Raw genomic sequence first — 14,544 nt, forward strand, 5'->3', positions numbered from 1 at the left:
ATGGTTACCAGAAGGGAGGTGAGTAGGGGAGAGGTGATACAGGTGAAGGGGATTAAGAGTACATTTACCACGGTGAGCACTAAGTAATGTATGGAATTGCTGAATCACTACATTGTACACCTGAAACATAACACTGTTAACTAGACTGGAATTTAAAAAATTAAAAAAAAATTTTCTGCTGACAGAAATTAGATATAACTAAATGTACAAATATAAAAAATATATATTGAAATAAATATTTTAATAATCTTAAATTTGTTAATAACATAAAACTTATGCACCTTGAACTATTGGTTAAGAGTTAAGTTGCCCGGGGCACCTGGGTGGCTCAGTCGGTTCAGCATCTGATTCTTGATTTCGGCTCAGGTCATGATCTCGGGGCTGCACACTCAGCAGGGAATCTGCTTGAGATTCTCTCCCTCTGCCCCTCCCCCTGTTCGAATGCATTCTCTCTCTCTCTCTCTCTCTCTCTCTCTAAAAAAATAGATCTTAAAAAAAAAGTTACGCTGCTCTTAGAATTCAAGCCCAGTAAGTAGCGGAGTCCTAGTTCAGTTACTTCTTGCTCAACAGTAGCATTGAAGCTTATTAAAAGGCTTGCATATTAGGATTATAGTTATGTAAACAATATATATACATACATAAAAACTTGAATACTGAAAAATAGTTGCTGTATTAGCTTTATAGATCTTTGTAATATTTGGTTTTAAATGAATAAAAAAAAACAAATGACTCCAAAGTTGAAATAAGTCATGTTAAGTTGAAATAGGTTAGAGCCATAGCATGAGGTTAGGCATTTATATATTTGATAGAAACTCAGCATGGCTGACACTCGCATTTGGGTAAGCACCCCCTCTTCCTCGGTACCTTTCCGAGATGGACAGTCGACAGTTGGCTGGTGACAGTCCTTGGTCTGCCTGGTTCTGTTGCCTCTCTCTTCTTCCCTGACACTCTTCAACTGACATTCAGCTTTGGGGATCCATACCAACAGTGACCTCATGGAGTCTTTGCTTTAGCTTGAAACATTAATTGATTAACTTCTTAATCTAATAAAATTTAGAGCTTGGGGGTAAAGAGTACTAGGAGATGTGAAACTTAAATACTTCTGATGGCTTCAGTTTGAGTTTCTCCTTTTATCCAAGTCTCTTCGAATTTTTTCCTTTTTTTCTTTTTTGGTTCTCCTCAAGATTCAATCCCCCAAATGGTAGGTGGGTTGGGTACTATTTTTAAAGTTGGAGGATCGGAAAGAGCAGCATTTCCAATCTTTATTTCCACCTAAGACTCTGAATAAAGCTAACACAATACATTGAACTCAAAATTCATTATTATGTGCTTTCCTTGTATTTTGCAAAGATTGATGTGGTTGTCTTATATCTAAACAATAAATGTGTTTGTATTTTCAGGGAAATTTTGGTGAAGTATATAAGGGCATATTAAAGGATAAAACTGCTGTTGCTGTTAAAACATGTAAAGAAGATCTTCCTCAGGAACTGAAAATAAAATTTTTACAAGAAGCCAAGTAAGTTCGCAGAAGTTGTATTAAATGTGTATTTATAAGTTAACACTATAACATTAAATGTGAAGTTTGGGATTATTTTAAACTATGATTTACTGAAGTAGAGGTAAGCACTTTTACAACCCTCATAAGTAAGCACTTAGTAGAAACAAAAAGTTTGTTTTTGAGCTGGACTATACACATTAGTTATACAATCACAGTCAAAGGAACCAGATGCTAAAAAAACAGCGAATATTCTTCAGTATTGGTGTATTGCAATATTTTTTGCTTTTATCACACGTACATATACATAGGCATGTATATATGCAATGTTGTGATTGTCTTTGGAATAAAAAATTACTGTATTCTATATACAAATACATAATTTATGTATATATATTTAGATACATATAATTATATCTATCTAACCTTCCTTAGGTGTTTTCAGTTAGTAGTCTTTACTGAGCTTTCTTTTCTGAGAACCTCAGATTTCTTCTTCAACTCCTTGTTGGGCATTTGTTCCAAAATCTGCACATTGTTTCTTTTCTAATCTTCTAGAATGATTGGCTAAAATTTAATGTTCTAACTTGCATCCCTGTATTGCATGTGGTTAACACTATTCTATTAGTGGTAAAATCCAGTATATACAACACAGTACAAAACAAATGGAAAGATTTTGGACAGAGTAGGGATAAACTCTCATTCTGAGATGCATGGATACCTGGATGGGAAAGAAGGAGAATACACAGAGATTTGTGTTGTAAAGGGAGAAAGAAAAAGGTGTGTGTGTGTGTGTGTGTGTGTGTGTGTGTGTGTGTGCACGCACGCATGTGTGTGTAAGTATGTAGGTGTGTCTATATCATGACATAGTGTATAAAATTGAAGTTCCTATAAAGTGCTGTCAGAGAACCAAGATGATGGCAATGAGAGAACTAAGTGCCATAGGATGGAGCATTTTGATTCATAATCTAAAATGAATATTGATAGCAATGGGTTAATCTAGATGGATGCATTTATTAAATATTATCATAGAATAAAGTTGTAAACTTTTTAAAGGTACATTATTGGAAGGTCAAAAACATGCTATGATAAAGGCATGCTGTCACAATAGAAACTCATAGGCTCATTTTGTAGTTATTCATAGGTATTCTTAAACTACAAGTTTGTATCTTACATTATTTTGAAAAAACAGTTAATTTTCTTGCTCTCTACTTTGTGATTATTTTATTACAAAATAAAGTATTAAATTTCCTAAAGTGGAAAAGTCCACTTTCTAAAGTGAAATTATGAAGTTTTTGGTTAAAAATGAGAGTTGTATCCATGGGAACTCCCAAGTGTCATTAAATAGACGATAGAGCTATATATTTAGATACTTAATATTGAGTTCAGGCTGGCTATTTTGTGGACTTTCTTTACTAAGCAGTTTCCAACTTAAGAAATGACATTTTGGATTAAAGTCAAACATTCTAAGACTTCCTTTTTAATTCCTCATAGAAGCTGCAAGCACCAAGTTAGTGACAATATTTTCCTTATCTCTAGAATTTTTCCCACTCTATCTTTTCCCTTGTAAATCATTATATATTTTCAATCTAATGCATTTTTCTTAGTGTTATCTCTACTTTATTTGGATTTGTACAAAACATTTAGAAACTGTTTTATCTTTCTCCCAATAGTTATTTTTTATCATTCTCTTAGGAAAGAAAACTGCATTTTTCAAATATGAGTGAATTTGTAACTATGTCAATAGGATAATCTGGAATAAAATGTGGTAACAGAAATATTCAGGGTAAATAGGCCTATGAGGGAATCCGATTTATTTTTAACTTATGCTTGGAGTGCCATGGATGAGGCTGTGCTGCTTTTGTAGCCCTCTGATGAAATTTTGCCTTTATCCTAACAAAGTCCCCTCTGTTTTGGCTTACATCTATGTTGAAACCATTACTTATTTTTAATCTTTAGCCAGTTTTCTCAAAACTCTTGAGTTTTTACTGTTTTGAAATTGATCATGTTCATCAAGATACTATTTTATAAAATCTGATGAGATGATTAGCCTATAGCATTTACCAATATGAATTGAATTCTTATTTATGTATTTTCATTAAGTGTGTCCCAAAACACAACAAAACAAAAAGATGCCACTCTAGCAGCTTACAGTTTTGTTTTGTTTTAAAGATTTTATTTATTTATTCGGTAGACATAGAGACAGGCAGTGAGAGAGGGAACACAAGCAGCGGGAGTGGGAGAGGAAGAAGCAGGCTCATAGCGGAGGAGCCTGACGTGGGGCTCGATTCCAGAACGCCGGGATCACGCCCTGAGCCGAAGCCAGAGGCTTAACCACTGTGCCACCCAGGTGCCCCAGCTTACAGTTTTTGATCCACTAATACTTGTTAGTTATGCTTTCGTGGTAGCGGCTAAAACGAGGTTCTTTGAAGTGAGCTATACGTGTTTGGGACTAAGTAAGGTGTTATACTTAGCATGATTGTTATTCAGAGTGAATAGTAATTTTAAATGAAAATTTAATTGGATTAAGGAGAATTGACTCATTTGTACCTGCAGTTTGCCAATATTTATCTAAACTTGTATACATCCCATTATTTATCATAATTTTGCTTCATACTAATGTTTTAAAAAGTAAATTATGTCGAGGGGCGCCTGGGTAGTGCAGTCCTTACCCGGCTGCCTTCGGCTCAGGGCATGATCCCGGCGTTCCAGGATCGAGTCCCACATGAGGCTCCTCCGCTAGGAGCCTGCTTCTTCCTCTCCCACTCCCCCTGCTTGTGTTCCCTCTCTCGCTGGCTGTCTCTCTCTGTCAAATAAATAAAAAATCTTTAAAAGAAAAAAGTGAATCATGTCAAGTAAAGTATATTCTACTTGGGCACACTATTCATGATAATTTAATTTTTAGTATTTAAATGATAACTATTTTTACACTTTTCTCTCATCCAGAATTCTCAAGCAATACGATCATCCCAATATCGTCAAACTTATAGGTGTTTGCACACAAAGACAGCCTATCTACATCATTATGGAACTGGTTCCAGGTAATGATTTTAGAGGTTTCCTCGATGACATTTTAATGTCCTGTTTTATTATTTTTATATGTTCAGTCTCTTTGATTTCTCCTTGTAAAGTTCTCAACAATTCTGTTTAACATTTTCCTGATGACAAAGAGCTGTACATATGCTCGATATTTTTATAGTCTGTATTACTTTGCTGTTGTCTAGAAAATGTCAGCCAACCTTTTTTTTTCTTTTTTTTGAGAGGAGATATATTATTACAGTGGGATTACACATGGAATTCAGTTATGTATGTTTTTGTTAGAAAAGTTGTTTATAAAAGTAGTCTACTTGGTTTGACTTTATAATAATGGTAGTACTATCTTGTATTTTGTTCATTGCATATTATTTTCCAAGTATAATACCACACATCCTCTTGTTTGGCTGTATATAAAATTCCATAGTGTTTTGAATCCCTTATGAACTATGAATGTCTTTCCTAAGTGAACAAAGAAAAAGGTAATCTCTTGAGGAATTTGTCCTGTATTTCTTTCTGGTCACTTTCAGTGCCTTCAGGTCTTGTGGTTAACCACTTCTGCCCACAAGCCAGGATAACCTTGAACTGAGTATATATTTAAGTTACTTTCACTATATATCCTCCTATTGTAGAAAATACAATTAGAGGTAAAATTTGATATTGGTAAATATGTGTTAATACAGTATTTAATAATTGACAAGGATTTGCTTGAACAAGTATTTGGTTATTTTATTTTGTAATTTAATTTATTTTATTTTTTTAATAATATTTTTTTATTATGTTAGTCACCATACAGTACATCCCTAGTTTTTGATGTAAAGTTCCATGATTCGTAACTTGCGTATAACACCCAGTGCACCATGCAATACGTGCCCTCCTTAGTACCCATCACCAGACTAACTTCAATATACAGTAAATAAACCTGGTATTATAGATTGCCCATTAAATATTGCTCACCTAATTCTTCTATTAAGGATAGTTGTTCCCATTTTTATCACATTGGTTTGCTTGCTATTGCAATATAGTTGCTAATATTACCATATAACTGCAGGATTAAGGATCATCATCGTCATCTTCATCATCCTCAGGATAGCACTGTTAGGTACATTATATGTTTGTGTGGTTTCTACTATTTATGATCCATATCTTAAAGTAGCTTTCAATACATTGATGAAAGATGATAGATTATGGTCTAAAATTTTAAAAGTAATTGAATAGCTTATAGTTTTAACTAAATGATACTATATACACATAAATACTCAGATAAGTGCAAATGAAGTCCCCAGTTAATAAGGGACGTTACTAAGAAATTTAGATTTAAAAGGTGGGGCAGAGTTGATAAGGAAAGGTGATTTTGGTCTTAGCATGGATGACAAATGCCAGACACTAGGTACAAGTTGAATAAAAGAAGATAGCTTTGCAGGAGAGGCAGGTTAGTGTTTACCTGACATTAATAACCTGTATCGATCATTTTTAAATGAATGAGAATAATAAACTGCATTAGAAAATTGAAAATGTAATGAAAGAAAATTAAAAATGAAAATTTTCCACTCAGTAATCTAACCCCTTCCCAAAGCTAATTGCTATCTAATTGTGTTTGTGTGTGTGTGTGTGTGTGTGTGTGTGCATGCGCACGCGTGTGTGTGTGTGAGTGTGTGTGTTTCAAGGAAAATATTTAATGCAGATGCCTGATTTTTATGCACCTCCTTTAAATTTAATTATAAAGACATACTCTAATACTTTTCAGATCTTTTTTCTTATTAATGTAACTTAGAGTTTCATTGTTTGATATTCATCCATATAGTTCTATCTTTTCTTTGTAATAGTTTCAGAGTATTCCATTTTATGGATTTATGTAGTTTAATCAGTCTTCTACTTATGGATACTTTGGTTTCTGTTTACATGTATATGTTTTTGGTTTTGTTTTGTGTTTTTTTACAAACAGTGCTGAATGAATATCTTTGGAGTAATAAGAATCATTTCGAACTATATAGGGTAAATTTTTAGCAGTGGGAATGTGGGGTGCAAGTTAATGTGCATTTTGACTTATAGTAAATATATGAGCTTTCTTTCGCTGTGTAACAAATGATCACAACCTAGCAGCTTTAATCGACATCCATTTATTACCTCATAGTTCTATAGATTATAAGCATAGGCAGTCTTGTCTGGGTTATCTGCTCGGGATATCACGAAGCCAAAAATTAGGATTTCAGGCTGAGCTCTTCTCTGGAGTCACTGGGGAAGAATTCACTATCAACCTCCTGTAGGTTGGTGGCAGAATTCTGTTCCTTGCAGCTGAGAAACGGTCTAAGGTTCTCTTTGCTTGCTGTCATTTGAAGGCATCTCTCATCTCCTCAAGGTTTCCTATATTCCTTTTCCTGTGGTCCTTCATCTTCAGACCCAGCATGTCACATCTTTCAAGTGTTCTGATTTTAACTTCCTCTTCTGTTACCAGCTAGAGAATATTCTCCTTTTCTGAAAGATCTCATGTGATTAGATTAGGCTCCCGTGGTCACTCTCCCATCTTTAGGTCACCTGTGCCATGTGACAACATAATTAAGGAAGTGATCTCTAATCATGTTCACATGTTTCAGGGCTTAAGGTAGGCCATTGTTGGGAGGCCATATTCAAATTCTGCCTTAGCACAGTAGATTTTGCTAAATTTTTTCAGAGGTTAGTTGCAACATGGAATCTGAAACCACTTTGACAAACTTTTCCTACTCTATTGCACTAACTCCATTGGTTAAACTTGCAATATTTTTTTAAGATTTATTTATTTTTCTTGAGAGAGAGTGCATGCACAAGTAGGGGAAGAGGGAGAAGCAGGGAGCTCGATGTGGGGCTGGAACCCAGGACCCTGGAATCATGACCTGAGTCGAAGGCAGACGCTTAACTGACTGAACCCCCAGGTGCCCCATGAACTTGCAATTTGAATGTATCTTTTACCTATGCATGATTTTGTAGCATCTTGCTTCATCATTTGGAATATATCAGGTGACCAGGTTGTGCAGGTCCCGAAATAGTGACATAAATCATGATACAACATCAAAAGATGATATTTATTAATGTTATCAATAGTTTTATTAGGCAAGTAATGAGAAGCTATCAAGTTCATGGTGACAAATACATGTTTTCCAAAGTTTTAATTTTCACTTGAAAGCTTAGATTTTATCCCTGGCCACAAAAACTTCCAGGGTTTTTTTTTCTTGAAAATTTTCAGCAATAAAAAGGAATCAACTACTGATATACATTACAAAATGGATGAATCTCAAGATTATGCTAAATAAAAGAAACCAGACAAGAAAAAAAAAAGTGAACTGAAGGCACATCAGTGGTTGCTTGCTTCATTTATTTGAGAAAATGTCTGTCAAATATCTAATTTTAATTTTTTTTGAGAGAGTGTTTGTGTATGCACAAGGGGGGAGGGGGCAGAGGAAAAGGGAGAGAGAGAGAATCTTAAATCTTAAGCAGGCTCCAGGCTCAATGTGGAGCCCAGTGCTCAATCTCACAACCTTGAGATCATGATCTGAGCTGAAATCAAGAGTCAGATATTTAACTGAGTGAGCCACCCAGGAGCCCCTCAAATACCTATTTGCCATTCATTCTTTTTGAAAAACACTTTGATATAATAATATTTTTATATGATACTTTATTGTCTCTGTATTGACTCAGGTATACCCTTCTCTACCCCCTGTCCCAATCAAACACTGATGTGCCTTCTGTTCACTATATGTGAGTTGGTATTTCTAGAATTTTATGTAAATAGAATCAGACACTCTATATTTTTTTTCTGGTCTGGTCTCTTTGATTTAGCATAATTTTGTGAGTCATCCATTTTGTCATGTGTATCAATAGTTCATTCCTTTTTATTGCCAAGTAGAGTTACCTCATAGGAATATACCACTGTTTATCTGTTAAGTTATTAATAGACCTTTGAGTTGTTTCTTGTGGGCAACTACAAATGAAGCTGCTGAGAATAGCCATGTACATGCTATATGATTCCAAATAGATGGCATTCTAGAAAAGGGTATGGAGACAGTTAAAAGGTCATGGGTTGCCCAGGGTTATGGAGGAGGTAGGCCTCAATAAGCAGAACACAGGGGAGTTTTAAAGTACTGAAACTACCACATCTAATAGTGAATACTTGCCATTTTATTTTTGTCCAGATTCATAGAATGTGCAAACTAAGAGTGAATCATAATGTAAACTATGGACTTCAGAGGGCTGTGATGTCAATATAGGTTCATCAGTTGAAATAGATGTGGTTGTCTTTGAAAAAGTGTAAGGATCTCTGTCTCTTATTTCTCCATTCACTTAGCTCCTTCCTCTCTCCTGTCCAATGTTCTGGAACACACATGCATGGTCAGCGAAAAGCTGGAGAGGGTAGTGGAGGAGTTCTTGAACCTTGGTGAGTGTTAGTGAGAGTGTGAAAAAACCAAATCCCTCATATGTTACTGCTAGAATATAAAATAATAGCCACTTTGGCTATTTCTCAAGAAGTTTTTCAATAACTTATACATAAATTTTACATGTAAACTGTTTCGATCCTAGGTATTTACCCAAGAGAATTAAAAATATTTATCAGTACAACTGTATGCGGGTGTTCATAGCAGCAGTATTTATAATAGCCAAAAAGTAGAAATGACCTAAGTGTCCATTACCTGATAAATGAATATACAATGTAATATATCCCAACAGAAGATACTATTAGGCATTAAGAGAAATGAGGTAATACATACTGCAGTATACATGAGCCTCTAAAACTTTATGCTAATTAGAACAAGCCCAATGCGAAGACTACATGTTGTAATGATGCCATTTCTATGAAATGCCCAGAGAAGACATCTATAGGTAAAGGGGATTTGTGGTTTTTTAGGGCTGGGGGTTCTAATGGGATTGACTATACACTTGATCCTTGAACAGCATGGGTTTGAACTGTGAGGGTCCATTTATTATGCAGAGTTTTACAGTATGGTAAACATTTTTTCTTATGATCTTAAGTTTTTTCTCTAGCTTTATTGTAAAACTACAGTGTATGATATAACATGTAAGATATGTTAATCAACTGTATTTTATTAGTAAGGCTTCTGCTCAACAGTAGACTATCAGTAGTTCTTGGGAAGTCTGTAGTGGATTTTCGAGTAGGATGGGGTCTGTGCTCCTAAGCCCTGTTGTTTCAAGGCCAACTTTTGACAGGCATGAGAATGAAAATGTCTCAACTGGTTTGTGGGCTTGTAAAATTATCAACACTCATTGAGTTGTGCATTAAGATGGATAAATTTTATGTATATAAACTGAACTTCAATATGGCTTTTTAAAAAATAAAAAAGCCCAAGAGCCCAACCTGCTTAACTCTTCTGTGCCTTAGTTTTCTTGCCTGTGAAGTAAAATTAATAGGGTTGTTGTAAGGTGTAATGTACTGTGATTTTATGTACATACATACATACACGTTCTGTATCTCTATATATTGTATAGTACTTCACATATGACCACTTTGTTTTCTCATCATCCTAAATTTTATTTTCCTGTTGGCTGAGAGAAAAAAATTATTAACATGCCTGCTGTAATCTAGCCAAAACTGTAACCCAGACTCTGAACCTGCCCTGCTCCTGCCCCTAACTCTACTTCTAACCCTAGACGTTCTAGCCGGGAATGACTGAGAACAAATTGGGAAGTATAACATTTGTTTTCAGTTCTTCCCTTTCCACCATCGTGTGTGACTGTTCTGTTGATATGTTTTATATTTAGCCTTAAAAAATCTTTCCTTATTATGTAAAACTCAAGTGGCTAGATTAAATGGCCTCTGAATTTTAGCACTAACCTATATTATTTTAGTTGTTAGGAAAATGTTTCTTATGTTTGAAATCTCAATTCTCAGACTACTCCAAAATAGTGTCTTTCTGTTTTTTCCTCTCTTTATAAAGGCATGATGAGGATATAACCAGCTAGTTTTCATTCATGTAAAAGTAGCATAATAGACAATTTTTTACACTTACATGATACTTTATAATTGTCAAAGCACTTTAATGTTAGTTCATTTGTTCTACCAGGCTAAATTGTTATCTTCATATACAAATAAGCTAAATTAAGTTCAGAAAGCTGAAAGTGACTTGTCAGCATTAGTTAAATAGCAAGTAGGAAAGTAGTGTTCTTTCTATTTTGTTATGTCATTCAATTTATAAGTGGGTCAAAATATGTAATCCTTATATGAATTGAAAATACAAATGAAAATTCAAGCTAAACATCTATGCAAGTTCCCCTATAGGCAAATACATTAATCCCCGTTCCATAATTTCTCAACCTTGTGCACAGATAAGTAAATAGCTTATTGCAGTAAACAGGAAAATTTTTGTTTGAGTTACTTTTTTCTCTACTGGGAATCAAGCTGTGGAGGGAAGATTTAGAAAACTGGTAGGTTAAAAGCAAGATTTAATAACTGCTTAGTGTCTAATGTGCATGCCATTTCAAAACTGTATTATGCAGAGACTTAATATGCTCCTGTTCTCGTCAGATAACTGAGCCCTTTGAAATCATAAATCCGAAATATACTTGAACCAGAGTAGTGTTTAAAGAGATTAGAAGCATTTGAGGATTCAAGTTTAGAGTGAATACTCCAAGATTATCCTGTCTTCATTTGAATCATCTCTCGAATTACAAATACTTTATTTACTTGCTTGCCCATGGGTTGCTGGATAAATAAAATCAAACAAAAGGCAATTCTAAATGGCTTGAGGAAAAACTAAAAACCAAAACAAAAAGCTCTTATATGCTAAAAAAAAAAAAAAAAAAATGTACCATACTATTTTATTTTACAAACACGCTTATTACTTAGAAATTGAGGGGCTCTTGGGTGTCTTAGTCGGTTAAGTGCCCAACTCTTAATTTCGGCTCAGGTCATGATCTCAGGAACATGAGATCAGCCCTGTGTAGGGCTCTGTGCTCATCAGGGAGTCTGCTTGGGATTCTCTCCCTCGCCCTCTGCCCCTCCCCACTCTCTCTCTCTGTCTCTCTCTAAAAATAAATAAATCTTTTTAAAAAATGAAGGAAATATGAAAGGATTTTTTTGAGTGATAAGCATAACTTAGTATTTATGGTCCAGGAAGCTGTCATTTATTTTTATACGTGTGGTTAAATTAGGGCTGCCACCAATTCCTGGATGAAGAGGAGACCAAGCACCTTAACCTCTGAATGGAACAATGTTTCTGCAGATCCTGAGTAGAGGGAATTAATTTAGTAAGCCTTAAAAAATGTCAGTCTCCACTTCCTTTCACTAGAGACTTGTAATTGCCCCTTTCTTTCTGATCTGGATGTTCTGAGATCAGAACTTCCTAGAATCAAATGTTAAATTATCTAATATATACCTTAGCTCACACAGATGCTGCCCTTTGGCAGTCCTCAAATTTATCTTAATTTTAAAATGACTTATGGATTTGAAACTTTAAGAATTATTAAAGAATTTTTTACCAGGTTTTAGATATCATCAAAATACTTTATAACATGTTTTTTTTTTTTTTTTTTTTTTTTTAAATTGAGCTCATAGGGGCGCCTAGGTGGCTCTTTCGGTTAAGTTGTCTGCCTTCGGCTCAGGCTCAGGTCATGACCCCTGGGTCCTGGGATGGAGCCCCCGCGTTGGGCTCTCTGCTCAGTGGGGAGTCAGTTTCTCCCTCTGCCCCTCCCCACTCATGAACTCTGTCTCTCTCTCTCTGAAATATATAAAATCTTTTTTAAAAAATTGAGCTCATGGGGCGCCTGGGTGGCACAGCGGTTAAGCGACTGCCTTCGGCTCAGGGCGTGATCCTGGCGTTATGGGATCGAGCCCCACATCAGGCTTCTCTGCTATGAGCCTGCTTCTTCCTCTCCCACTCCCCCTACTTGTGTTCCCTCTCTGGCTGGCTGTCTCTCTGTCGAATAAATAAATAAAAATCTTTAAAAAAAAAAAAAATTGAGCTCATATAGTTTATATGGTCTAGAGATTTTTGACATAGGAATCTCAACATGATTTCTTTTGTCTCTTAAATATTTTTAACCTTTCAGTTGAAATATTTTCATCATCAGATTTTCTTTTCTTTAAATTCAGTTGTGGGGCTCTTGGGGGCCTGGCTCCTTTGGGTAACCGACTCTTGGTTTCAGCTGGGGTTGAAACTTGGTTTCAGCGGGGTCTGCACTCAGCACAGAGTCTGCTCCAGATTCTTTCTCTCTCCCCTTCTCTCTCTAAAATAAATAAATGGAGGGGTGCCTGGGTGGCTTAGTTGGTTAAAAGTCAGCTCAGGTCATGATCTCAGGGTCCGGGGATTGAACTTAGAGCATTGAGCATCGAGCTCCCTAATCAGTGGGGAGTCTGCTTCTCCCTCCCTCTCTGCCACCCCTTCACTCCGCTCATGTTCTCTTTGTCTCTCAAATAAATAAAATCTTTAAAAATAAAAGCATTTCAGCTGATAATTTCTATGGGTAATTTCACTAATTTTTGCTGGGATGTTAAATTCTTCTGGAAAATAAACTTTTTACCCCTCTCATTCATAATGATATTTTATATATTTGATTTTTTTTTAATTTTTATTTATTTGAGAGACAGCATACATGTGAGTGGGGGGAGGCAGAAAGAGAGAGAATCCTCAAGCAGACTACCCGCTGAGTGCAGACCCCACACAGGGCTCCTCCTCAGGACCCTGGAGATCATGACCCCCGCTGAAACAAAGTCCGATGGTTAACCATATGAGCCACCCAGGAGCCCCTATCTGTATGTGATGTTAGCAGAACCAATTTCAGTTACATGACATCACAGCTATGAAAAGTTATTATGGTGGTCACTGGAAATGAGAGTTCCTGCTTCTTTGGGAACCAAGGTTCTGGATACTTGACTCGCATTTGTTTCTTTCACTCATCATAAATGTAGCAAGGGTAAATTGTGCCCAAAACTTAAGGAAAATGGCTCCTGACTTTCACTAAAGGAATGCCCTCAAAATCTGAACTGGCACTTTGTCTTACATACAGCTAACCCATGGCCAGTTGTATAATAGTATCACTTCACAGCAGGCAGCTTTGAGCTAAGGGAAAGGATAACATAGTAACTCTCAAATTAGTATTTTCTTTACTAAAAATTATGTCAACTCAGTGGCTGAATTTTTTGTGTTAATAAAAATTAACAAAAATTACCACAGAAGAACCTAATTTTATGGACTTGTGTTTGGAGCTGTTAACAGATTACTCTTTTAAAACAACTTTGGTATGAGTCTGAGTGTAATAATTAGTGCACTGTAAATTTCAGTTTGGGAGAATGAGTAACTTTTCTTTTAAATGTTAACTGATGTATCTAAACTTAGGCATTTATTTTATAATTCAAGCATATTACATTAATGAAAAACAAAATAAATGCTCTTTGTTGCCATTTTATATTATAGATATTAGCTTGATATAATTTAAAACACTGCCAAAACATTTTGAAAAGATAACATCTTTAAACTGATATTTCTTTCTCAGCTAAATGATGGGTTGGTTTGCCCCTGTGTTTCATTTGCTGCCTAATATCCCAAAGCAAATGCAGATGGAATAGTTAAAACTGGCCATTTCTTCAGATGCTAAAAGCACTAACATCCTTTGAAATTAGTTACTTTATTTACACGTGACATAAATTGATAACCACACAGATGGTATTGGCATTTTCCTATTGCTTTTCAAGTTTATCACTTTCTTTAATAGTGGATATTCTTTCCCTGAGATGGAGCCGAATGTTAAATACATGAACCCAAAAGAAGGATATGAGAAATAAAACCCAAAATAAAATAACTGTTACTACTACTGTATCACCTTTTGGCTTGAGTGACTCGAAAGAAGTGTACAGAGATTTTGCTTTTCATCAGTGAAATGAGCAAAAGGAAGCTATGCTATAACAGTAAGTTTTCATGGTGCATTTGAGCCATAGACACATTGTGTATATCTGAGCAATATTACATGTTTTTTATGTTGTAAGCATCTGATGACACCAATACCTATAAGTATCTCTTGCAAGGAGGCGGATTACC

At 35.4% G+C, this 14,544-nt stretch overlaps 1 protein-coding gene across 9 annotated transcripts in view; it reads left to right on the forward strand.

The window, feature by feature from the left end:
* Positions 1–14,544, forward strand: part of FER (FER tyrosine kinase) — a 432,712-nt gene that overhangs the window by 276,165 nt on the left and 142,003 nt on the right. For all 9 annotated transcript variants that reach the window (XM_026498484.4, XM_026498483.4, XM_026498481.4 and 6 more), the window contains 2 exons: positions 1,401–1,516; positions 4,439–4,533. In XM_026498484.4, the coding sequence (XP_026354269.1) occupies positions 1,401–1,516; positions 4,439–4,533 (211 nt within the window). The remainder of the gene's footprint in view (positions 1–1,400; positions 1,517–4,438; positions 4,534–14,544) is intronic.

Source organism: Ursus arctos, unplaced genomic scaffold (assembly GCF_023065955.2).
Source record: "Ursus arctos isolate Adak ecotype North America unplaced genomic scaffold, UrsArc2.0 scaffold_5, whole genome shotgun sequence".
NCBI classification, from domain to species: Eukaryota; Metazoa; Chordata; class Mammalia; order Carnivora; family Ursidae; genus Ursus; species Ursus arctos.